At 42.2% G+C, this 27888-nt stretch overlaps 1 protein-coding gene across 2 annotated transcripts in view; it reads left to right on the top strand.

Annotated features, from left to right (window-relative positions):
- Positions 1-27888, top strand: part of enc2 (ectodermal-neural cortex 2) — a 71282-nt gene that overhangs the window by 25786 nt on the left and 17608 nt on the right. For both annotated transcript variants that reach the window (XM_084060965.1, XM_084060966.1), the window contains 9 exons: positions 1042-1147; positions 4275-4520; positions 6092-6181; positions 7019-7182; positions 9376-9523; positions 10218-10414; positions 11374-11479; positions 12967-13110; positions 13639-14068. In XM_084060965.1, the coding sequence (XP_083917091.1) occupies positions 1042-1147; positions 4275-4520; positions 6092-6181; positions 7019-7182; positions 9376-9523; positions 10218-10414; positions 11374-11479; positions 12967-13110; positions 13639-14025 (1588 nt within the window). In that variant the 3' untranslated portion in view covers positions 14026-14068. The remainder of the gene's footprint in view (positions 1-1041; positions 1148-4274; positions 4521-6091; positions 6182-7018; positions 7183-9375; positions 9524-10217; positions 10415-11373; positions 11480-12966; positions 13111-13638; positions 14069-27888) is intronic.

Raw genomic sequence — 27888 nt, 5'->3', positions numbered from 1 at the left:
CCCCCTGGAACCCCCCGGTGTCCCGGACCCCACTTTCAGAATGACACGCTTTCCTGGATTGAATGGGTTAACAATGAATTTTTCATCCTTGCATCACTTTTTGGGAGGGCTACTTTATATACAAGCAGGTCAGAGCAGGGACAACGCAGCACTCCAAAAGCTGCATTAAGGCCTTTTTATGCAGTTAGTGCCATCTGCCAACTACTCAGGCAGGCAAGGTGGTGCGGGCAGTTTGGCAAGGAGAGCAGCCAGCTTTTACCAGGTGTTTCTAATCAGGAGTTGACATTTCAGATTTATGAGAGATTAGTTCTTTAAGATAACATTTTCTCTTGAGGTCTGTCACCAGAATTCCAATGTTTTTTACCGTGAGATTTTAATGTGTGCCGAGAAATAAATAATGTTGTGTGATTAACATAATCCTAAAATCTACAAGCTCACAAGTTGTGAGCTTGTAGATCTGCTATTTTCACAATATTTATCTGTGGAACCGAGTCAGACTAAATGTAATGGCTCAACTCCTACGTCCCAAGTGCTTGTCGGGGTGGGGGGTCCCTAGTTCAAAGATATTGATTATTGTGGGGGGGTCCCGACCCACAGGTTGAGAACCAATGCTTTAGGAAAGTGGTTTTCAACCAGTGGTCCGGGGACCACCAGTGGTCCTTGAGGGAGTACCAGGGGGTCCCCAGCAAAATTTGTTAACATAGCGTCACAATCATTTTTAACCACTTAGCTTTGGCTATTCAAAAATAGCAGATCTACAAGCTCATAGCGCGGCACCGAGTGCCGCGCTATGAGCTTGTAGATCTGCTATTTTTGAAAAATCTTGAAAAAGTGTGCATATCTTTGAATATTTATATTTTTTAAAGCGAAAATGTACTGATATCTTTGCTTCTGGGGGTCCCTGGCACAAAACATTTTCAAACGGGGGTCCGCGGCCAAATGTATATCAATTTAGGGGTCCTTGGCATGAAAAGGGTTGGGAACCAATGCTTTAGGACACTGACTGACTGAAAGTTGTCTTTGTCTTTGTCTTTGATCCAGGGCGGTCCTAGCAGCATGTAGCCGGTATTTCGAAGCCATGTTCAGCGGAGGACTGAGGGAAAGTCTGGACAGCGAAGTCAACTTCAGAGACAGCATCCACCCTGAGGTAATGATGCTACAACTACTACTCCTAATGATGCATGATGCCATATCTGGTGCTTATGCAATACCCGTGGTACTTGTTGTTATAGTATTCAGAGGCTAGTTTATTGATGCCTGCACAGGGATCTCCATATCGTCCCTGTCGGGTGGAAACCTCATATGTCCAAAACTGTTACTTTTCAGGATTCCAAAAAATACTAGCAAAATTAGCAGATCTACCAGGTCGAAACGCGTCACTTTGCGCCGCGTTTTGAGCTTGTAGATCTGCTAATTTTGATGCTTTTGTGTGACGCTGTAGTATGAGTATGAACGATAAGTAGGGCATTAATTTACGGGGGGGGGGGGGGGGGGGGGGGGGAAGTTAGAATATGGAGATAAGAGGTTTTTCTGCCTGACAGCAACGATATATGGGTATAACAAAAATCATATAACTACAACTGGTAAAGTGGCACGAACGTGACGCAAAGCTTGGCTGAGCCGTGAAGCCGGTTTTGCCAGTCAGGGAAACCGATGTCTGTGGACACAGACAGACTGACACGCAGACAGGCCGACAGATATACAGACATTTGTGGATTTTCGGGTTCTGTGCAACCACTCGTCTGACCCGAGTTCCACTTGGTACAACACATCCGCGGGTCACCACTGACCAGCAGCAACACACCATGCCAAGTCTGAAGTCAATTAGCGAGTTAGGCCCGCACAATCGCACATATATATACACACACAGACAGACAGACAGATATTCAATGAATTTATTGATAGTTTAAAGTTTGACGACATCCTTGTGTCAGTATATCGGTCAACCTCTCTTAATCTTGCATGTTAATAAGCACTGGCTATGACTCACGGTATACTTGACACCCAACCATTTTTCCAGGGAAGCCATTGAATTCACGTCATTTCAGTTGAAAATCAACTTACACCAACAGTGAAAATAGCTTCAACAGAATTATCCGCCAGCCAGGGAATCTGATAATTTTAATTCTCAAATTGCAGTATTCATTCACATTATACACCCAGTCACAAAAACATAAGAGTGAGAGAGGCTCCGTGTTTTTATGATGTCAATTGATTGTATAGTGGCATAATTAATCTAAAGCATTATCCTAATGCTTAAGAACATAATATTTCCTCTATTAGCCTCCTCTGTGGGCATATAAACATCTCCATCCGGTTAAGAAGCTCTTTTGCTGAAATGTTTTTATTGACAGACTAAATAGTCTTACTTTTCATGCATGATGCGAGTCATTTTTGTGGTTTTAGAAATGGTGAATGCACTCTGCTTTCTATGAAACAATCCTAACAATGATATTAGCAAAGTAACTTTCGATCGTAAAAAAAATGGCTAAAAGGTCTAAAAGGTTTCTGAAACGTTTGACGTAAATAGCGAGCTAATATTTCTGTCATTGCTCCACCATCAGGAATACTTCGCTGAAAAACAAAACTGATTTATTATTATGCTCTCATATCCCATCACCGTTTTAACATTGTTTGCACTTTATATGTTTGGCTTTTAAAATGAACCAGCATTATCTCTGCCAGGCCGGACGGCCAAAGATTATGTTATCGCCCCTGAACTTTAATGACTCATGACGGCATGTGTGCGTGTCTGTCTCTCCGTCTGTGAACAGCTGATGTTCAGCACTGCTAGACTGATCAGCATGAAACACATTGCATCATCACACTCCCAGTAGGTCAAGGAAGAACCCATCACCCCACACAATTTGGCCAAATTGCTTGGATCATGACATCACTACCCATAGGCCATATTATACAGTATATGTGTGTGAAAAGCCTATTCCCATAACATAGAGGTAAAGGGCAAGACAAGACAAGACAATGACAAGAAATCAAAAATAATTGCTCCATTGATTAGAAATTGATAATTCAAAATATGCTCCTCATTGACTTACATTGTACGCTGAAACAGCTCTCAAAGTCACTCTTTTAGCACATAAAGGAACACAAACAAACAAAGTTGATTCAGATTAGAACATTCTAATGAAAATGGCAAAATCAACAGGAAGTTAACATTTTTATAAAAATAAAAAAAAACAGTACTGGGTTTGGTGATATTCTATTTTGTCTGAATCGACTTTGTTTGTTAGTTTATGTGCTAATAGAGTGACTTTGGGAGCTGTTTTACCGTACAATGTAAGTTAATAAGGAGCATATTTTGAATGATCAATTTCTAATCAATGGAGCAATTTTTTTTTTTTGATTTCTTGCCCACCTTTGGAGTTACATCATGGCAAGGTAACTACACAACTCAAACCTCTACCAAAGTGGTCTTGCCCTTTAAGGCCTTTTTACTGCAAGTGCAGACTAACATTTCAATTATTACGGCTTCATCACTCATCATCTGATGAAGATGTAATAATCGAAGCGTTAGTCTGCACCTGCAATAAAAAGGCTTTAACTGCCTGTGTTCTCCACTTCACTATTTTTCCCTCGTATTGCAACATGCTCATGAGATGCACCGTGGACTGCCTGTTATAGTTGAGGTGTAGAGCAGCAGTTCTCAAACTTGTTTGTGCCAAGGACCCCCAAACTGACATGTAGTTGGCCGCGGACCGCCATCGGAAAAGAGTTTGTGCCAGGGACCCCCCAGAAGAGAAGATTTATGTAAAAACTAAATATAAATTATTCAACATTTTCGATATTTTTCAAAGACTTTCAAAAATTGCAGATGTACAAATTAGATAGTCATTGATAACATTCTTCCAGATGGTGAATTGACTGCTAGCATGCACATCATTTAAATGCACTAAATGTTTCTTTGATCACGACCTACTCGGGGACCACGCAAGTCGGAATGCATCCCCAATAATACCCGTGGCACCCGTTGTACCCATTGTCTGCCTGTGTCATTATTATGACCATATATGGAGATCTCTGTATCTGTCTGTCTGTCTGCCTGCGCCCCTATTATGCTCATATATGGATTACCCTGATGTCATCGGTATATGCCCATATATGGCAGGCCCATATACGCTTCTGGTAAACCGGCTCTTTATATGTGCCTATATAAGGGCATATCGTTCTGGACAACTGCCAATCCAATTTTAATACAGGATCATGTTTTGATAGCTAACCAATCTAACTGTAATCACTTGTAATCACCCTCACAGGTGTTGGAGCTCTTGCTGGACTTTGCGTATTCCTCCCGAGTCATCATAAACGAGGAGAACGCCGAGTCATTACTGGAGGCGGGGGACATGTTGCAGTTCCACGACATCCGAGACGCCGCCGCCGAGTTCCTGGAAAAGAACCTCCACTCCTCCAACTGTCTAGGAATGATGCAGCTGTCAGACGCCCATCAGTGTAAAAGGCTCTACGAGCTGTCGTGGCGGATGTGTCTGGTACACTATGAAACGGTAAACATTTTAGCAGTGCTGGAAAAAGTAGTCACATGTTTTTACTAAAGTAAAAGTATCAATACTGCAATGTAGAAATACTCTTGTTACAAGTAAAATTACGGAATTCAAAATTTACTTGAGTAAAAGTACAAAAGTATTGGTATGAAAATGTACTTAAAGTATGCAGAATGTCCTATTTCACAAGTTTTCAAATGTATGAAATGTTTAAAAAATCTTTTGAAAATAGCAGATCTACAAGCTCACAATGCGATGCATTGGGAGCTTGTAGATCGGCTATTTTCAAATGGCCGAAATGTATATAGGGCTTAAGTGGGTAATGCATGTTTTGTAATAATAATCAAAATCTACAAAGTAACTATCTAAAGTTTTCAAATAATTGTAGTGGAGTAAAAGTATAATATTTGCCTCTGAGATGTAGTGGAGTAGAGAAGTAAAAGTACTGAAAATTGGAAATACTCTAAAAATTCCTCAAAAGTGTACTTACGTGCAGTACTTGAATAAATGTACTTACTTACTTTACACCACTGTCTGATTTTCATTGCAAACATAAAATCGGAAAAGATACACAGCCGTTGTCCGACACAGCGTATTAAATTTCATTACTGACATAGTAAAGGCAAGCGATGTAAATAAATACAAAAAATAACACCATAACTCAACTTTGAAGAGAAATTTACGGTTCAGTTTTTTTATTTTTTATATCCTTACAGACCGTTCCCACTTTTAATAATAATAAGGGGGGACTGGATTGACTCAATTGCTGAGGGCTGCACTTTTCCCTGCCCATGAAGTTCAGTGAAATGTGTTTAATTAATTGCATCTGTAATATATCTAATCTCAAAGATGACATCATACAAGCAGAGAGGCAGAGAATGTAATTAGATTGAGCTTGATTTCTTAAGTCATGTGCCAGCAGCACCCAGAATGAGAGGCATGATTACTGCTGCTGCTGCTGCTGCTGGGGCCCTCCCTTTTAACCTAGTATTATTCCAAGACTAGAATGGCTTAAGAAAGACATACAAAATATTAGCACTAGCCTCTCCATAGTGATTGTGATTGTAAGTGTCTTCTGATTTCAATCCTCCCCAGTGGTGTACTGTAGCTAAGTACTGAAGTAGCTATTTTCAACATGTTAGATACTTTTAAAGTATCAGCAAGTGCAGAGCCAACTCAGATCTGTTTTACTAAGTATAGCGGCAGTGCCACTTTAGACTCAACAGGGGCTCTACGCATGATACGGGACACATGCACGCGCGCTGCGCACGCGTGCATGTGTCCCCCGCGCGCGATTTCTTTCGGGTTTCCCGCGGATGAAGTTACATTTTTTTTGTTACTTTATTTCGGTTTTAGGGTGACAAGCAGCGCTGCACAGCCTGCGCTGATGTGAACGCAGTAATGCACATTATTTTCTGCTGAAGGGAGGGGGCGGAGAGGGGGCTCCTTTGATCGGCGGGTAGGCGGGGCCCCACGCAACCTGCGTAGTGTGCGTGTAGGGAGAAGCGGCCCTGTATAGCGGGTTTAAAGTTGTCTCGGTGTCTAAAATGCTCTACAATCCACATGTCGCTCAGGTTAGAGAAACAGAGGATTTCTACAGTCTCTCTAAAGACAAACTGCTGGAACTGGTTCTCAGTGATGAGCTGGAGATAGAAGACGAGCAGGTGAGGAACCTTATCGTTCTTACCATACCTGCCTTCGTCCATACCTTCCTTTCTTATTCCCTTTGTCCATACCTTCCTTTCTTATTCCCTTTGTCCATACCTTCCTTTCTTATTCCCTTTGCTCCTACCTTCCTTTCTTATTCCCTTTGTCCATACCTTCCTTTCTTATTCCCTTTGTCCATACCTTGCTTTCTTATTCCCTTTGTCCATACCTTGCTTTCTTATTCCCTTTGTCCATACCTTCCTTTCTTATTCCCTTTGTCCATACCTTCCTTTCTTATTCCCTTTGTCCATACCTTCCTTTCTTATTCCCTTTTCCCCCACCTTCCTTTCTTATTCCCTTGGTCCCCACCTTCCTTTCTTATTCCCTTGGTCCCCACCTTCCTTTCTTATTCCCTTTGTCCCCACCTTCCTTTCTTATTCCCTTTGTCCCATACCTTCCTTTCTTGTTCCCTTTGTCCATACCTTCCCAAAAAATTACTAATTTTCTATCAATTACACACCCCATGAAGCCTTGAATTCATGGAGATCTTTTTGTTTTTGTCGCATTCCTGGGCCAATCATGTGTTGACCGGGTGGTTGCTCAGTTGGAGACTCTTTGAGTCTCCGCCGGTCATCAAATTATTGGCTCAGGAACGCGACAAAAGCAAACAAATCTCCATGAATCCAAGGCTTCATGGGGTGTGTAAGTGATAGAAAATAAGTCAGTTTTTGGGCGAACTACTCCTTTAAGACTTTATTTTAATAAGGTTTGTATGTTAAACATACATTATGTTAAAAGAACGATTTGAACTATAAAACATAAATGTTTAATAAATAGTTTGTTTTTTAAACCAGGTCGTGTTCAACTCTGTGATGCGCTGGGTCCGCTACGACTTGGAGGGCAGACGCCACCATCTGCCCGACCTGCTGCGTGGCATCAGGCTGGCACTGCTGCCCTCTGAGTGTTTACTGGAGGCCGTGGCCTGTGAAGAGCTGGTCATGGCTGACAGGAAGAGCAGGTACCGTGAAGAGTGTGTGTGTGTGTGTGTGTGTGTGTGTGTGTGTGTGTGTGTGTGTGTGTGTGTGTGTGTGTGTGTGTGTGCGTTTCAGTAGCGTGCCCAGTGCCAGTACAATCTGACCTGAGGCCAGACATCCATCAGTATTCATAAACACACGACTACTTTGTGTGTGTATGTGTGTGTGTGTGTGTGTGTGTGTGTGCGCGCGCGCGTGTGTGTTTCCATGCATGTGTGTGTCTTTGAGCATGGCCTATATTTCATCCTTGTTGGTTCACCTCATCTCAAGGCCAGCAATGGTGTAAAGTCACTACTCAAGTACTAGTACTTAAGTAACATTTTTACAGGCATTTTGACTTTACTGGAGTATTTCCAATTTTCAGTACTTTTGCTTCTACTCCACTACATCTCAGAGGCAAATATTGTACTTTTTACTCCCACTACAATTATTTGAATACTTTAGTTACCTTGTAGATTTTGATTATTATTACAAAACATACATTAACCACTTGAGCCCTATATACATTTCGGCAATTTGAAAATGGCAGATCTACAAGCTCAGAAGCTTGTAGATTTGCTTTTTAATTTTTTTTATACATTTTATAATTTAAAAACTTGTGAAATGGGACATTCTGCATAATGAGTACACTTTTGATACTTTATGTACTTTTACTCAAGTACATTTTGAATTCCGGACTTTTACTTGTAACAGAGTGTTTCAACATTGCAGTATTGATACTTTTACTTAAAGTAAAAATGTGTGCGTGCGTGCGTGGCCTATTTTTCATCACCTCGTCTCAAGGCCAGTCGTGTGAGTGTGTAGACATAATAGGTAACCTAGATACCACCTGGCCAGGGTCCTTTTGATCTTTGCTGGCAAACATGGAAATCTGCCCGCAGAGTTGTGAGCCTGGAGGGGCACCCAGCTACATGCTGTGGGATTATAGCTTTATACCACTTAACAATAGTGTGTATAACCTTCAGTTACACTCAGAGGCCAATTTAGGGCCCTGCCCTTACCGAGGCCATTCTTAAAAATGTTTTCTAAATCCTAACAGTTTTTTGAAAAAAATCCAAAACATTTGTTTCAAGATTTTTCAAAAATAGCAGATCTACAAGCTCATAGCGCGGCACTTGGTGCTGCGCTATGAGCTTGTATATCTGCTATGTTTGAGTAGCTAAAGAAATCTAAAGTGACACAGATGCCTTCCAGGTCTTAATGGCTTAATTAAATTAGAAGCAGCTAATATGTAAAAAGAAAAAATATTCATCTCAATCAATTGAAATATTAAAAGGATCAACTCAAAAGGATAATATTAATCTCCATTTGTTTAGAACATGTAAGTAGTAGTGTGTCGAGTCGAAGCCATGAAATTGGCATCCACATCTTTTGGAACTTGTGTATTCTGTCCGTCATGACGGATTTGTTCCAACTTAGCAATGGAGAGCATCTCGTTGAGCCATCTTTTGAAACATGGGGGAGTTGGAGACTTCCAGTTTAAATCAACAGTATACATTTTTTGGCAGCAACCATACCTGCCTTAAGCATCTGTTTTGTGTGGGAGGGAAGGGCCCTCGTCTCATCACAGACCAACCAAATGTTGCTAAACAGAAATCTGGCTGAATATCACTTTCAATATATCTCCCCAGAAATGGGTTATTACCAGAATAAATGTGACAGAGAACCCTCTGCAATACCACATCTATCACACATAGGGGAGACCGATGGGTACATTTGACTAAGTTTAGTTTTTAACCCATTAAGGCCTGAGGCCGATTCTACATGTCTTCTAAATTCTAACAGTTTTTTGAAAAAACCTATGTTGCTATGTCAGTGGTTCTCAATCGTTTTCATGTCAAGGACCCCAAAATTATATGTATTTGGCTGCGGACCCCCATCTCAAAGTATTTTGTTCCAGGGACCCCCAGAAGCAAAGATTTGAGTTAAAAATGTTCGCTTTAAATATATATATTCAAAGATTTGCACACATTTTCACGATTTCTCAAAAATAGCAGATCTACAAGCTCATAGCGCGGCACTCGGTGCCGCGCTATAAGCTTGTATATCTGCTATTTTTGAATAGCCAAAGTGTAAAATAATGCTTTTTAGCTCAAATCAAAAAATGACACAGATGCTTCTCCATGTCTGAATGGGTTAAACTGGGTAACATGTTTTAACGGTGCTCTCCTCTGCAGGTTAATCGTTGAGGAGGCCATGCAGTGTAAAAAGAAGATCCTCCAGAACGATGGCGTTGTGACCAGTCCCTGTGCCAGACCTCGCAAGGCAGGACACACCCTGCTCATACTGGGGGGGCAGACGTTCATGTGTGACAAGATATACCAGGTGAATACACACACAAATTTTTTGTTGTCTCTCCAGCTCTTTAATAAATAGAACCTACATTTTCAGGTACAGTAGGAGACAGAATTGCAGCCAATCAGGAGAGAGAGCACCCATTTATCAGCTTAATTTTGATAGTGTTCCAGTTCCGCTCATTTCTTTGTGTCATCACTTCCAATTTCACTTGTTTAACCTATATCCTGACTGAGTTCCCTATCCTGATTGGATAAAATTGCTATCCCGACCTGAAAATGCCTTTTCTGTTTTATAAAGAGCTGGAGAGACACAGTAACAGTCCTGTTACTGAACACACACTCTATAGCAATGAGTACTATCAGAATATAGAGCTATTTAACACTTATTTTAATAGGCGTTGATTATTTATTGATTATTTTATTATATTGTTGCTGTCAGGCAGAAACCTCTTATCTCCATATTTTAACTTTGTGTTTTTTCGTAAATTAACACCCTACTCGATCATACTACAGCGTCACTCTAAAGTAGCAGATCCGCAAGCGTTTCGAGCTTGTATATCTGCTAATTTTTGCTATTTTTGAATTTGAAAAGTACAAACAACTGTTTTGGACACATGAGATTTCCACCCAACAGAGACAGATATTATCGATATGTTTTTTAAATAATCGATTAAGTTCAATGAACTGTTGCACCCCTATAACTTGAGTGTTTGTAATGCAAGGTGGATCATAAAGCCAAGGAGATCATCCCCAAGGCAGACCTCCCCAGCCCCAGGAAGGAGTTCAGTGCCTGTGCCATCGGCTGTAAGGTCTACGTGACGGGGGGCCGAGGCTCGGAGAACGGAGTGTCCAAAGACGTATGGATCTACGACACGGTCCACGAGGAGTGGTCCAAGGGAGCCCCCATGCTTATAGCCAGGTAAGAGACATCAGTAGTACTATAGAGGAGTGGTCCAAGGGAGCCCCCATGCTTATAGCCAGGTAAGAGACATCAGTAGTACTATAGAGGAGTGGTCCAAGGGAGCCCCCATGCTTATAGCCAGGTAAGAGACATCAGTAGTACTATAGAGGAGTGGTCCAAGGGAGCCCCCATGCTTATAGCCAGGTAAGAGACATCAGTAGTACTATAGAGGAGTGGTCCAAGGGAGCCCCCATGCTTATATATAACCACCATGTTTGGTGGTTGGTATATATAAACCACTGGAAATATGTGGATGATATGACTATGGCCCAGTTGTGGAGGCCCAAGGTACCCTGCACCCTCCAACAGACCCTGAATGGTCTGGACATCTGGGTAAACGAGCACAAAATGAAACTCAATCCAAGAAAATGCAAAGTTGTACATGTCACTTTCATGAGACAAAAACCGGCCCTGCCAACACTTTCCATTGACCAAAACATACTAGAAGTCTGTGACACAGTAAAGGTTCTGGGGGTCACCATCCAAGCTGATTTGAAATGGGACAGTCAGGTGGACTATATGTTGACCTCAGCCAATAGAAAGCTTTTCGTCCTATGTCGCCTGAAGAAATTTGGGGTCCAAGACCCTGAATTGGTTTCGATCTACACAGGCTATGTGCGCCCGGTGCTGGAGTATGCTGTCCCAGTCTGACACAGTTCCTTGACTGTCGACCAGACAAAAAGACTGGAAAGTCGAAGCGACACATTGTAAACTTGTAGATCTGCTATTTTCAAACATTTTCAAACTTTTACTTTTGGTACTTAAAGTGTATTTTGATGCCAATACTTTGTACTTTTACTCAAGTAACATTTTGTACACAGGCCTTTTACTTGTAACAGAGTATTTTTTATATTCATCGGTGTTTCCCATTCATTTCCCTTGGTTATAATGTCCCTGCTGTTCTCTGTGTGTGTCAGGTTTGGCCACGGGTCAGCGGAGCTGGAGAACAGCCTGTACGTGGTGGGAGGTCACACAGCTATAGCAGGGGTATTCCCTGCCTCGCCATCCGTCTCCTTGAAGCAGGTAAGAAGAAACAGCACGGATCTAAACTAGAGCCCCAATCTTTGCCACTGCGGTATAGCGACCAGTGGTGGAAAGTAACCAAGTACATGTACTCAAGTACTGTTCCAATTTCCAATACTTTTACTTCTACTCCACTGCATCTCAGATGTACACTTATTTGAAAACTTTAGTTACTGGTTACTTTGTAGATTTTAGATTATTATTACAAAACATGCATTAACCACTTCAGCCCCATTATACATTTCGGCCATTTGAAAATATTTTCAAAAGATTTGTACACATTTGAAAACTTGAAATGGGACATTCTGCGTAATGAGTCCTTTTAGTTTTGGTACTTTAAGTACATTTTGATGCCAATACATTTGAACTTTCACTCAAGTCAATTTTTTATTCTGGTCTTTTACTTGTAACAGAGTATTTCTACATTGCAGTATTGATACTTTTACTTAAGTAAAACATTTGAGTACTTTTTCCACCACTGGTAGCGACTAATATAGGCTGGGGGGCGAGAGGCGAGGGACTGGGGCTGATTGGACCCTATACTGGCTCTCCTGCCAGTGAGGGGGTCCTCACTGCCAGGAGAGCCAGTATAGGGTACAATAGCAGTGGCAGCACAGAAATTGGTGGGGAATGTTAATTGGCCTAGTACATAAACTGGGGGGGGGGGCTCCAGATTTTAAGAAAAGTAATTAACCCATTAAGACCTCGAACCCATCTGTGTCATTTTTTGATTTGAGCTAAAAAAAACATTATTTTACACTTTGGCTATTCAAAAACAGCAGATCTACAAGCTTGTAGATCTGCTATTTTTGAAAAATCGTGAAAATGTGTGCAAATCTTTTAATATATATCTTTTTAAAGCAAACATTTTTTACTCAAATCTTAGCTTCGGGGGATCCCTGGAACAAAATATTTTGAGATGGGGGTCTGCGGCCAAATACATATCATTGACATGAAAAAGATTGAGCACCACTGATATAGAAACATGTTTTTCAGAATACTATTGGAATTCACGAGACAGAATCGGCTTCAGGTCTTAATGGGTTAAGACCTGAGATACGATTCTACAAATGTCTTCTAAATCCTAACAGTTTTTGGAAAAAAACGTATGTTGCTATAATATCAGTGGTTCTCAAACTTGTTCATGTCAAGGACCACCCAAAATGATATGTATTTGGCCGTGGACCCCCCATCTCAAATGTTGTTGTTCCAGGGACCCCCCCAGAAGCAAAGATTTTAGTTAAAATGTTCGCTTTAAAAATATGTATATTCAAAGATTTGCACACATTTTCACGATTTTTTTCACGACATTTTCTCGTGCCGCGCTATGAGCTTGTATATCTGCTATTTTTAAATAGCCAAAGTATAAAATAATGGTTTAAGTGGTTACACAGATGCCGGTCTTAATGGGTTAAATGTCTATGTTTTCTTTCCTATGCTGAAGTACTGCTACACTAAAACATTCTTTGTGTGATAATATCCTATAGGTGGAACGGTATGATCCTCTTAGTAATAAATGGACCATGATGGCCCCTCTAAGAGATGGAGTCAGTAATGCAGCTGTGGTCAGTGCCAAACTAAAACTGTTTGTGTTTGGAGGGACCACCATACACAGAGACAAGGCTTCTAAGGTGAGTGGAGTTGGAGTCCTCTTTCTTTAGCCTGTGTGTCTATGGGACACTTCTATGTCAATGACAGACAGAGTGCTCTAAATCAACTGTGGATTTAGTCGACTACAATCTTATGATATTTTAGTCGACTAATGCCATTTTATTCAAAAGACTACGACTAATATATATTCTACCGTGTGTACTTGACTTCTTTGACTTGTTTTCATCTTTCATCATCTTGACTTTTCTTTCAACTTTCATTGCAATTGTGTCTCTTTAGTTTGTATTTTCCTTTTGTGTTAATGGCACAACAAGATACCAGGGTTGTGGCTCTTTCGGAGCGGGAACTTTGGTGGGGTGGGAGGGGTAACATACAACATTTCTTGAATGCTTTTGTTTCATCGACCTGTATGTAAAAATAGAAAACACCAATAAAAGAAACCTTGAACAAAAGACTATGACTAAAACTAAATCAAAATTTGCTGTCAAAATCAACACTGACCCCCCAGCTAACAAAAAGCCAACTCGGTCCTCTCCCCTGTAAAACAGGTCCAGTGTTACGACCCGGTGGGCAACCGCTGGAACATCGCCGCCGAGTGCCCGCAGCCGTGGCGCTACACGGCCGCCGCCGTCCTGGGCAGCCAGATCTTCATCATGGGCGGCGACACGGAGTTCACCGCCGCCTCGGCCTACCGCTTCGACTGCGACGCCAACCAGTGGACGCGGGTGGGCGACATGACGTCCAAGAGGATGAGCTGCCACGCCGTGGCCTCCGGGAACAAGCTGTACGTGGTGGGCGGCTACTTCGGCACGCAGCGGTGCAAAACGCTGGACTGCTACGACCCCACCTCCGACAGCTGGAACTCCATCACCACCGTGCCTTACTCCCTGATCCCCACCGCGTTCGTCAGCACCTGGAAACACCTGCCCGCCTGAGCACTGGGAGGAGGACGCCAACCCGGGGAAGGACTCACTGCAGGTAAACCCACTGATATGCACTGTGTTGTGTATGTGCTTTGATTCAATTATTCAGTGATGATGGATTAGAATAGCCAGTGGTCAGTGGTGTGTTCTAGATTTTTTTGGAGGGTATACTATGATTATTCCCTGCCTCCCACACGCACGGCATGCGCGCGTCTATAATTAATTAAATGTAAAAAATATGCGCGTGCACTTCGCGCGCGTGTGTGGCCCACACGCAATATGCTTTGTACTGATTTTCTAGTGTTTCTGACGTCTGATCACCTGAGCTCAACCACTTCCGAGCTTGGATGTATTTTCAATGCAAAGCAAGGATTTTTACCATGTAAGAGCGCAAGGAATGAAGTACTCTAATCACTGCCTGATTAGAGTACTTCATTAGTATTCGCGTCGTTGAGTTAATGTGTGAATTCCGTCGCAGCCATTACTTATCACCTCAAGAACAATAGCTACACACATGATAAGCCATCAACTCAGAGTTAGCCCACATTCAGCCACTCCTGGAGTCCTGGGCAGTAGCGTATCAGACCGTATCAACGTATCAGATACGCTGTTTTGAACAGTTTTTGAAGGTATACGGTGGCGACGAAAAAAATCTACAGGGCATGCTACGTATACAGCGTACCACGGTAGAACACATCACTGCCAGTGGTGGAAAAAGTACTCATATATATGAGTACAAACGTGATTGTCTTGAATGCGCCCCACCAGAAGTCTCGCTAGATGAGATTTCAATCTCGTCTAGTGAGACTTCCGGTGGGGCGCATTCAAGACAATCACGTTGCATAGTGTTCTGTCACTATAAACGTCATATCTCAACAACAACAAAAAAGCTATCAAAATATGCGATCTAGCGCAAGGCCTATTGGCACGCGTTTTTAGCTGTGGCGGACCCGGGATGGAGTTATGAGAATGTTCTACTGTACCATTCATCCTAGGATATCATAACATCATAGAAAACCCTGTCCCTTTAAGTACAGTACTTGAGTAAATGTACTTAGTTACTTTACACCACTGATTATAATAGCTATTGCAGCGGTTGAAACGTTTCAATTTCAAGGACCACCGGTTTGGAATGCTTGAGTTTAAGCCTCGTTTCCTGCTTTTTCTCATCTCTGAGGAGAAAAGCCTTGACTCCTGTCGTACAGTATGTGTTTTTATCCGACTTTCACAACGGGTTTCATGCACGGACAATGTAAACAGATCTGTGGAGCCTTAACTTAACTTCCTTGTGTGTGCGATACTTCCGCCGAATTCCAGTGCTTTCGTTTCGATACTCAACAGGCTATAGGTCTCTCCCATCGTGGATTTAGTTTAGGTGTGTGTCTGTCAATAGAGAATTTGCGCTTCGTAAACCTGCCCTAGGTAAATAATAGCACTTAACCCAGACAGGGAACGCATCTGTGTCATTTTAAGATTTCCTTGGCTATTCAAAAATAGCAGATCTACAAGGCTATGAGCTTGTAGATCTGCTATTTTTGAAAAATTGTGGAACTTTTTTTTCAATCTTTTTTTCAAAAAACTATAGGATTTAGAAAACGTCTTTAGAATCGGCCTCAGGTCTTAATGGGTTAAAGCACAGAATTGGTTCTGTACTGCAATTACAGTATGTTTCTACATTTTCCAATCGTTTCCACCCAGTTTTAGACATATATCACACACATATCAGTAGGTGGAGATGGCTACGTGAGAGACTATATAACGTACTAGTCTAATAAGTATTTGGGTTAGTGAATTAGTTAGTATTTAGTTGGGGCTTTAAAGTAATGTTTCCCAGCGAGTGTTAGTGTTTGTAGAAGAAAACAGCCGCCTCCCTAGAGAGAGACGTCGGTACCTACCCCCCACCCCCCCCCACACACACACACACACCCTGATTATAAACACTTCCTGCTCCCTTTTCACACACACACACACACACACACACACACACACACGACTCCCACTTTGTACGTATGCACACATGTACACTCAGCAAGCAGAGCCCTGGGGTGTCCTCTCATTCCCCCCCACCCACCCCACCCCCCACCCACAGCTTTGTCTGCTCAGCATGCTATTATCTCCACACTGTGAGCTACGGGGGGGCCTGAGGGGGGGGGGGGGGGGGGGGGTACACAACGTATGCAAGTGCTGCTGAGGTACAAATACAGTTCTCAAGAGGAGGAGGAGAGAAGTGTAGTGTGTATCAAGGCATTGTATAGAGTATAGGGCTGGGCGACGTGACTTCAAATCAAGCGTCCGCATTACCGCCGTTAGGGAGAATCCCCCTTATATGGGCATTTCCTTTAACCCATTAAGGCCTGAGGTTCCGATTCTACAAATTGTCTTCTAAATCCTGTTTTTTGAAAAGGGTATGTTGTTGTGTCAGTGGTTTTCAAACCTTTTAATGTCAAGGACCCCAAACTGTATGTGTTTTTGGCTGCGGACCCCCCATCTCAAAATATTTTGTTCCAGGGATCCCCCAGAAGCAAAGATTTGAGTTACAAATGTTCGTTTTGAAAATATATATATATATATATTCAAAGATTTGCACAAATTTTCTCGATTTTTCAAAAATAGCAGATCTACAAGCTCGTAGCGTGGCACTCGGTGCCGCGCTACGAGCTTGTATATCTGCTATTTTTGAATAGTCAAAGTGTAAAACAATGCTTTTTAGCTCAAATCTAAAAATGACACAGATGCATCCCAGGTATGATGCAGTCACACCTGGGGGCTGCCCTAATATGGTGAATACTAACTCACATAGGATAGTCAACAATGGAATAGTTCAGTTCAGTAATATCAGTATTAAACAGTGATATCGATGCTAAAGAGAGAATAGGAACACTTTTGACTCCGAACTACTTACTTAAGACTCGAAGACCCTATACAGCCTCAACTGACTGACTCGACTCTGTTCCGTCATTGATTACTCGGGCCACCCATTAAACTACCTCTAAGACGCTATGTCACCTTCTTAGAGAAGATCTACTTATACGAGAAGAATCGTCCCTGACCAGCGATACTTGGGAACGTTTTCTGCCAGCACTAATAGCATTAGTTCTCCTCCCCAATAACCCCCGAATCATTTTAATGCACTTCCGTTTGTACAGATTCTATGATGGAAGCATTTGAAAATTTGTGTGAGTCAACAGTCTGGCCCGAGATACTACACCAGCTCCACCACCCCAAACCATTATTTATTAGAATAGTTTTAATTATAAGAGAGTATAAAGTAAAGTTGTATAAGAGCAAGCTCATCGAGATGAAGTCACAAAGTCACTGGCATCTCTTCTTCCAAGCTGGCTAGAGTAGGCGGCGTTATATTCCAGTGAAGTCATCTGAGGTCCACAAACACACTTAACACATTAAGACCAGGAACGCATGCGTGTAATAATTTTTTTTTGGCTATTAAAAAATAGCAGATATACAAGCTTGTAGATCTGCTTTTTTTTATGATTTTTTTTTTCAAATATTTGAATATATATTTCTTAAAGGCAACATTTTTGACTCAAATCTTTGCTTCTGGGGGTCCCTATTTCAAAATAGTTCGAGATGGGGGTCCGCGGCCAAATACATATCATTTTTGGAGTCCTTGACATGAAAAAGTTTGAGAACCACTGATATAAAAACATACGTTTTTTTTTTGTTAACTGTAGGATTTAGAAGACATTTGTAGAACCCCCAGAAGTAAAGATTTGAGTTAAAAATGTTCGCTTTAAAAAGTGTATATCTGCTATTTTTGAATAGCCAAAGAAATCTTAAAATGACACGGATGCGTTCCCGGTCTTAATGGGTTAAAGTGATGCTATATATACCTGTATAAAATTGCAAGCTTGGCAGTTGGCAAAGTATAGCTTCTCTTGTTGGCTGAGAGCGGGACTCGCTCAGACTGTGCTTTCATTTCAAATTAATTTCCTTCCTCTGTCATCTTAATCACCCTTTGAATTTGGAAGATTTGGTGTTGCACTGAAACGTGTGACCCATTGGATTCTGTGACATAAGAAGGCACAGGTTAAGATTAGATAGATAGGATAAATATAACATGAATAGAGCCATCTGCTTCATTTGCATCTGTTCATCTGTTTTGCCAAGCAAAGAAAGCTAATGCAGAGATAAAAGAAAGCATGATTCCTTGTTCCTCTCCCATGGTGCATACGGTATTATATACAATATACTAGAGCAGGGGTTCTCAACAGGGGGTTTGGGACCCCTAGGGGGTCTTCCGAGTTACTACAGGTGGGCCGCCAAATATTTGTGTGATACGATATTTATTTTTACATTAACCACTAGGACCCTAGCATCCCTATTCTGACTTTAGACAAAAATAGCAGATCTACAAGCTCACAATGCCGAGCGCGAGGTGTTGTGAGCTTGTACATACTGATTTTCGTGTAGAGGGAAAAAAGAGCAGACTAAGTACAGAGTGAAAGGTCAAGGTTACTAAGTATTGAGGGTGTTAGTGGTTAAATGTATGAAAATACACATTAACATGAATCCAACATACACAATGACAGTGCTGTCAAACAAGTCTATGAAATGTACAAAAAAGTTAAATCTGCGACACAATTTTATACAATATGTACTAGGGGGTCCCTGCTTCATGTCTCTCTCGGCTAAGGGGTCCTTGGCCTGAAAAACGTTGAAGACCCCTGGCCTAGATGTTTGTTTGCATTTGTTTTTGTGCTAGAAGTGTTATTTTAATACCTGTTTCGTCAAGCAAAGAGCGAATGCAGACAAACATAAAAATCCAGATTCCTCGTTCCTCCTCACTCTTGGCACACAGTAGCAACTGATAAAGATGATTTGACAATATGTTGACTTGTATCGTTGCCAGGCAGATATACAACCCAAAGGTAGCTGTACAACCCAGAGTCTCTACCAAAGTTCAGCATCACATTAAAGGGATAGTTCAACCCAAAAACTACTTCTTTTCTGTCAATTACACACGCCATGAAGCCTTGAATTCATGGAGATGTTATTCCAATATAGCCAATGATTTGTTGACCGGCGGAAAGATGCAAATGTCTCCAGTAGGAGACTCAAAGTTGACACTGTGTGTCTCCTACTGGAGCCGCCGCCGGTCATCAAATTATTGGCTTAGGAATGTGACAAAAACATGAATTCAAGGCTTCATGGGGTGTGTAATTGATAGAAAAAGAGTCATTTCGGGGGTGAGCTATCCCTTTAAGTAGCGGCTAATGTCTGCTACAGTCATGTAATTGGCTGCCAGAGAGACAGAGACTATAGATAGATGCAGTGGTGGTGAGCGGGTCAAAACTATTTCCATATGTTTCCCGCAAGCAAGATGTTCCCATGATGTTCCCATTAAGTGAACACTGCTGAGTCGGCTGCTTAGCCGCGTCACCCCAACAGAGTCCTGGCCCCTTCCATTACTTACTATGTGACAGCAGCAGCGGATCCAAGGAAATCCCTGAGGAGAATTCCTGGTATATATACTTGTAATACTCTAATAGCCTTCCTTCTAATATCATTTTCTACCCTGGACCCAGTTCACTCTGCAAACCCCCCTCCCCTCCCCTCAGTTGTAACAGTGTAGGAGTAAGACTGCTATATCGGCCATTATTTGCCTTTTTTTTTTGTTAACCCACTACATGTCTCCTAAATCTCAACAGTTTTCTGAAAAACTTATGTTTCTATATCAGTGGTGCTCAATCTTTTTCATGTCAAGTACCCCCACAATTATATGTATTTGGCCACGGACCCCCATCAAAATATCTTGTTCCAGGGACCCCCAGAAGCAACGATTTGAGTTAAAAATGTTTGCTTTAAAAATATACATATTCAAAGATTTGCACACATTTTCACGATTTTTCAAAAATAGTGGATCTACAAGCTCATAGTGCGGCACCCAGTGTCGCGCTATGAGCTTGTAGATCTTGTAGAACATAATGCTTTTTAGCTCAAATCTAAAAATGACACAGTTCCAGGTCTTAATGGGTTAAGTAAATGCTCCAATTTTAACCACATTCATCCTGGTGTTCCTATTTTGAGTCTCAAAAGTTTTCAGAAATAGCAGATTAACAAGTTCACAACGTGTTGAAAGTTTTTCAAATAAATTAGAATCGATTTGACATTTTCTTTATTTTTTTTTTAAACAAAATATCAGTCAATACGTCGGTAATCTGTACTCTAGGGCATTGGTTCTCAAAGTGGGGACGCCCCCAGGGGTACCAGGGGGTCCCCAGAGAAATTAGTTAATATAGCGTCACAATCATTTTAACCACATTTTATGCTTTGGCTATTCAAAAATAGCAGATATACAAGCTCATAGCGCGGCACTCAAGCTCTGCTATTTTTTTTAAAATCTGTGACACAAAATATTTTGAGATGGGGGGTCCGCAGTCAAATACATATCATTTTGGGGGTCCTTGACATGAAAAAGTTTGAGAAGCACTGGTCTAGGACAGTGGTTCTCAACCAGTGGTCCGGGGACCACCAGTGGTCCTTGAGGGAGTTCCAGGGGGTCCCCAGCTAAATGATGGATAGGAACCAAATGGACCCTTATGGGTCTGTAACTCTGAGAGTGTACAAATGGAACCAAATGGACCCTAACGGGTCCATTTGGTTCCATTTGTACACTCTCAGAGTTAAATTAACATTGATTTTATAACATAAATTGGGGTCCCAGAGATAGAGATGTCATTAAATGGGGGTCTGTAGCCTAATGCATGTTAAACTGGGGGTCCTTGAAATTAAAATGGTTGAAAATCACTGCTAGAGCCGTAAACATCGTCTCTTATTGCGGGTCCCTGGCTTATCTTTTCAAATGGGGGTCCCTGGGCTAATGTGTGTCAATTTGGGGGTCCTTGACACAAAAAAAGCTTGAAAACCACTGGTCTAGGAGTCTCCAAAATTAGTAATCGGTCTGGGTTCAGATTGGCCTTTTTCCCTCTTTCCTCTTTCTTTCCAAAGACAGTCCTCTGCCTGTCCATTTGGGACGACCCTATAATGTCCTTTCAACACTTCCTCATTCTGTTCCCTATGGACACAATCAGCGCGGCCCCCTCGGGGCGTCCAGAGAGCCCAGTCTACCACCAGCTGTTCCCTCTGACAGTGTTCTAAAGTGTCTGTAACCCCTTCCCCACAGACATCCATTAGAACGGGCCCCACCGGGTGGTAATGTTGATGGAAATGAAGACAGAGACTGGCCCGTAGGCATAAAGAATAAAGCCTCATTTATACTTAGTTGCGTGCCGGTGTCGTGCTCAGTAAATAGCAGATCTACAAGCTTGTATATCTGCTATTTATGGCATGCAACACCAGCGTGCAACCAAGTATAAACCCATTGAGAACTGAAGCCGATTCTACATGTCTCCTAAATCTCAACAGTTTTCTGAAAACGTATGTTTCTATATCAGAGGTGGTCAATCTTTTTCATGTCAAGGACCCCCAAAATGATATGTATTTGGCCGCGGACCCCCATCAAAATATTTTGTTCCAGGGACCCCCCAGAAGCAAAGATTTGAGTTAAAAATGTTCGCTTAAAAATATATATATTCAAAGATTTGCACACATTTTCACGATTTTTCAAAAATAGCAGATCTACAAGCTCGTAGCGCGGCACTCGGTGCCGCGCTATGAGCTTGTAGATCTGCTATTTTTGAATAGCCCAAAGTGTAGAATAATGCTTTTTAGCTCAAATCTAAAATTGACACAATTCCAGGTCTTAATGGGTTAAATCAGGCCTGAGAAGGGACGTAGACTTGTTCAGTTTGAAACATGACTTATACAACAGAGGTTCTCACACTTTTTCGTGCCAAGGACCCCCAAATTGATATGTATTTGGCCGTGGTGAAGTTGATTGCGGTGAAATGGCAATCATAATCTTCACACACATATTTACAGTCTTTTCCTAAACAAACACTGAACAGCCTTCGTAATGATAATTATAGGGTCCCAACAAAATGCACATCCCATGTTTTAACCACTTAAAACACCATATGTCTTTGAGCGGAGTAGTCCCTCACGGCTTTATACTAGTGTCTTTTCTGTTTTCGCCCCAAAAATTAAATGTCTTCGCAGAAAATAGCAGATGGACATCTGTCTGCTATTTTCTGCGAAGGTTTTCCCAGAATACAGATGCTGGGGTTTTTAAGTGGTTAATCGTCTTTGAGGTGAAAGACGAAGCTGAGCCTACAAAACACGTCTTCTTTTGTGTGTGTGTGTGTGTGTGTGTGTGTGTGTGTGTGTGTGTGTGTGTGTGTGTGTGTGTGTGTGTGTGTGTGTGTGTGTGTGTGTGTGTGTGTGTGTGTGTGTGTGTATGATGCAGGTGTGATGTACAGTTCAGAATAGAAGATGCGTGCAGTGTACCATGAGTCAACAACGCCCCTCTCCTCCACCCCCTCTCTCTCTCTCTCTCCATCCATCCTATTCAATCATCATCTGTTCTTTCCCTCCCCTCCTACTCCCTATATCTCTCAGCTCCTCTCTCCTTGCCTGTCTCTCCTCCTATAGCGCTCAGCTCCTCTCTCCTTGCCTCTGTCTCTCCTGTTCCCTCTTCCCTATAGCTCTCAGCTCCTCTCTCCTTGCCTCTGTCTCTCCTGTTCCCTTCTTCCTATAGCTCTCAGCTCCTCTCCTTGCCTGTCTCTCCTCCTCCCTATAGCTCTAAACTCCTCTCTCCTTCTCTCCTGTTCCCTTTTCCTCCCTATAGCTCTCAGCTCCTCTCTCCTTGCCTCTGTCTCTCCTGTTCTCTCCTCGTTGCTCATCCGCAGTCTTTCAAAAATTCATGTTGTGAAACTGGATTCCCAGAGCAGCCTGCTCTCTCTCTCTCTCTCCTGTTCTCTCTCTCTCCTGTTCTCTCTCTCTCTCTCCCTCCTCTCTTCTATTTTTTTCTTTGTCTATCGACGGTTGTCTCTACTTGGTCCATTACCCATATTTCATTTACACATTTCACACTTGCAGTATCTGGCTATTTATATAATCCCTTTTTCACACACACACACACACACACACACACACACACACACACACACACACACACACACACACACACACACACACACACACACACACACACACACACACACACACACACACACACACACACACACACACACACACACACACACACACACACACACACACACACGTGTATTTTTAGAGCCGGGTCCAGAGCATGGCGGCTCTGTCAAAACAAGCCCAGCTCTGTCAAGACTCTCCCGACACTAAAAGGGAAGTTTGTACGTTCAGGAAGACATGGCTAATCCTCCAGAAAACAAACGTTTGTCACTTCCCTCTGGTCTGTTCCATTCATTTGTCATTTTCGTGGCTTTGTATACGTACGCAAACACTTCAGCCCCTCATGTCGAGCAAACACATCTGTTGTTTTTCAGCATGGGCTGATATGCCACCCACCTGCTATTCACCACTTAAACCCCAGCATCATGGTGCAAAACATGGTTTCAGCCATGCCTTTCGGCCTGGTGGAGACAATGAGCTGACAAAATAGGAACTGGAACACTATACAATTCAAGCTCATAAATGGGTACTCCATTCTCCTGATTGGATGGAAGAAAAATCGAACGGCCACGATCATCCATTCCATGTACTGTATATGGGCAGTTGAATGAGGTGTGGTTTTCCTCCACAGCAACAGAGAGTAGAGAAAAAAGTGTTTTCTTTTTTTTCCCAAACAGGAAGTAAACAAGACGTTTTTTTTTTTTTTTACTTCCGGGTCAATTCTGGGTCTGACGTCATCTGGCAGTGAAAGCATCATTCAAATGGCATGGCAGTTATAGAGTTAAAGAGCTGGAGAGACTGAGAGATCAGACTATATAGAGCTTTACCTTTTTCACATAAAAAAAATACGTTTTCTTTGAGCCATAAAATATCACTTACACTACCTTTTAACATTGTTTGTATTTAGTCCGACCCTAAACGTGTACGTGTGCGTGTACGTGTACGTGTGTGTGTGTGTGTGTGCTTGCTCACCAGCGGGGTTGAGATAGTAGAGGAAGCCCTTGGTGTGGTAGATGGTTGGACTGAGGACAGGGTCAGGTTTACACCACCGACGATTCAAGTCTTCACCACTCAGAGAACAGCGGTGACTAAACACACACACACATACAGAGAGAGTACAGTAGTTTTTAGTCATTATGCCAATTGATTCCTCCCCACACACATGTGTGTGTTGTCACTGCTGTTGTATCCTAATGGCCCACCAGCCAGTAAGGAGCCCCCACTGGGAGGACGTAGAGCCTTCGTTCTACTCCTCCCACCCAACACTCCCCAGTCCATAGGAATACATGTAGAGAAACCCTCCCCCCAGCTTCCCTCCCCCGAATACGGGCCAATTGTGTTCGTATAGACGCTCGACAAAGCCAGCATGATACTGTATTTTAACATCCATCATAATGATGGTATCTGGAGGGCCAAATATTTTCCAAGGTTGTACTGGGTGTAAAAACATTGAGAACTTTGAGAATTTGCCTTTGAGATGTACAGTAGTGCATTGGTTCTCAAAGTGGGGTCCGGGGACCCCCAGGGGTCATTGAGGGAGTTCCAGGGGGTACCCAGCTAAATGATGGATAGTTAGGAACCAAATGGACCCTTATGGGTCTGTAACTCAGAGAGTGTACAAAAGGACCAAATGGACCCTAACGGGTCCATTTGGTTCCATTTGTACACTCTCAGAGTTAAATTAACATTATTTTACAATATAAAATGGCGTCCCAGGGATACAAATGCCATTAAATGGGGGTCCGTAGCCTAATGCATGTCAAACTGGGGGTCCTTGAAATTAAAATGGTTGAGAATCACTGCTAGAGCTGTAAAAAAAATCACACCCAGTGTGAAGTGGGCGGTGTGGTCACAGTGGTCATCACAGTGATGGAAGTGATTCACTTAAAAAAAAAACATAAAAGTGTTTTTTTTAAGTGCATAGTCCTATTTATAGGGCTATGCACATGTGTCATGTGTTTATAGCCAATCACAGTCCTGAATAGAGTCATGGTGGCCAATCACGGTGCAGGGTTAGGGGGGTACAATGGTGGCCAATCACAGCGCAGGGTTGGGGGGGTGCAATTAAAAATCTTCTCTTATGGGGCTCCCTAATATATATTTTCAAATGGGGGTCCGTGGGCTAATAAGTGTCAATTTGGGGGTCCTTGACATGAAAAGGTTGAGAACCACTGCAGTAGTGGAGCAGAAGTAAAAGTATTGAAAATTGGAAATGCTCTAGTAAAGTATAAGTACCTCAAATTGTTACTTAAGTACTACTTGAGTAAATGTACTTAGTTACTTTACACCACTGGTTCTAAAAAATATTTGGACTTGGTGTAGTAAAACTCTGCTCTCTCTCTCACCACTGCTATTCAACGGTGTGTGATTTCCCTCATGCCTTCATTAAAGAAACAGCCATCAGCAGCTGTTCTCGTCTCCCTGCAGGGCTAAAAGCAAGCAGCTTCCCAAAGTTCATCCAGTCCGTCTTTTTTACCTGATGCCTGTTTTTATGCTCCCATGCCGTACGCCGGCGGCATCGCTCAACCAAAATAGCAGCAAGCAAGCATCCCCAAGCAACACGTTTTTGGGACGAGACACAGGCGTATATCAAAGTATAAATCAGGCTTAAACTGTGTCCCTCAGCTAAGCTCCATCTGTCATTATGACCTGACTACCTCCTATACTACCTATATTCAAAAATAGCAGATCTACAAGCTCACAGCGTGTCACTTTGTTTTGAATAATTGAGAGGATTTATGTAAAGAAGAAAACATCTAATCTGTCCTGGGGGTCCCTGGCACAAAACACTTTCAGATGGGGGTCCACGGCACAAACATTCTTGAGAACTAGCAACTGGTCTACTCCCTTTACACACTCTCTCACACACACACACACACACACACACACACACACACACACACACACACACACACACACACACACACACACACACACACACACACACACACACACACACACACACACACACACACACACACACACCTACAGGTAGCAGCTTCCAGTCTGGGCAGCTAGATTAGCGGCTACAGTGATATACTGGTTATCTTGATCCTAGATGAAAGGATCAGTGGATGGAAGGACGGGTGGATCAGCGGATCATTGACGGCTGTATGGATCACTCTTTATGGGTGGAACTGTGGAACGGGTGTATGGATGGATGGATGGATGGATGGATGACTAAACGATGGGTGAACATTGCTGCATGGAGCCAAGATAGATGGACGAACGGCAACCTGTCTGACAGGCTGGACTGATGAAGGGATCGATGGAAAATATGTCTAAGACAGTGCTTCTCAAAGATGTTTACACTCAGATTGTTACACAGATAGTCACCCCCCCCCAAAATAAAAAATTAAGATATTATTTTTTGGCTTTTATGTCTTTATTAATATGATAGTATAGTAGTTTAACCCATTGATACCATGTGCTTCATGTCAAGCACCCCCAAAATGTATTTGGCCACGGACCCCCATCAAAATATTTTGTTCCAGGGACCCCCAGAAGCAAAGATTTGAGTTAAAAACGGTTTGCTTTAAAAATATATATATTCAAAGATTTGCACACATTTTCACGATTTAAAAAGAAATAGCAGATCTACAAGCTCGTAGCGCGGCACTCGGTGCCGCGCTATGAGCTTGTAGATCTGCTATTTTTGAATAGCCCAAAGTGTAAAATAATGCTTTTTAGCTCAAATCTAAAAATGACACAGTTCCAGGTCTTAATGGGTTAACAGGAAATGGGGAGAGAGATGTCGAGTGAAATGCAGCAAAGGCTGTCGGGATCGGGACTCGAACTTGCCACTTGCTGTCAGGCTACTTTAGAGCCTATAGGTGCCTGGACCGCTACGCCAGCGGTCCAGGCTGTGGAGAAGAGAAGATATTTTCTTTTCTTGCATTTTACTACAGTAATTCTACAGCACTCTATACTGTATACTATCAACAAATCGACACAAACTGCACTCCAATATATATATATTTTTATAAACTATTAAAAAAGATTAGTCTGCATTATATAGCAACAATAGCCGATCTACAAGCTCACAACGTGTCGCATAGCGAGACGCGTTGTGAGCTTGTATGATCCAAGTCCAGGTTTAGTTCTGGCAAAAGGCCAGGCCCTGGTCCCGGCAGGATAATTACACCTCCAGGTGTCCGTTAAATGGTTTCAGTGGACATGGCGTTGCGTCCGGTCATGGTGGTTTCTTCCAGCTCCCTCCCATCATCCATTAACCCATTCAATCCGGGAAAGCATCAGTGTTATTTTAGATTTTTAGCTATATAGCACATTGGTTCTCAAAGTGGTATCGGCGGACCCCCAGGGGTCTAATTTGAAAATGTGTTAATATAGCGTCACAATCATTTTACTCACTTTCGCTGTTCAAAAATAGCAGATATACAGATATTCGTGCCGCGCTATGAGCTTGTAGTTCTGCTATTTTTGAAATATCGTCAAACATTTTTAACCCATTAAGACCTGGAACTGTGTCATTTTTAGATTTGAGCTCAAAAGCATTATTTTACACTTTGGCTATTCAAAAATAGCAGATATACAAGCTCATAGCACGGCACCGAGTGCCGCGCTACGAGCTTGTAGATCTGCTATTTTTGAAAAATCGTGAAAATGTGTGCAATCTTCTGAATATATACATTTTTAAAGTGAACATTTTTAACTCAAATCTTTGCTTCTGGGGGTCCCTGGAACAACATATTTTGATGGGGGTCCGCGGCCAAATGCATATCATTTTGGGGGTCCTTGACATGAAAAAGATTGAGCACCACTGATATAGAAACAAACGTTTTTCACAATACTGTTGAGATTTAGGAGACATGTAGAATCGGCTTCAGGTCTCAATAGGTT

Source organism: Gymnoscopelus microlampas (assembly GCF_963454915.1).
Source record: "Gymnoscopelus microlampas genome assembly, chromosome: 6".
In the NCBI taxonomy this organism is placed as follows: Eukaryota; Metazoa; Chordata; class Actinopteri; order Myctophiformes; family Myctophidae; genus Gymnoscopelus; species Gymnoscopelus microlampas.
This window is presented reverse-complemented; position numbering and strand designations above follow the sequence as displayed.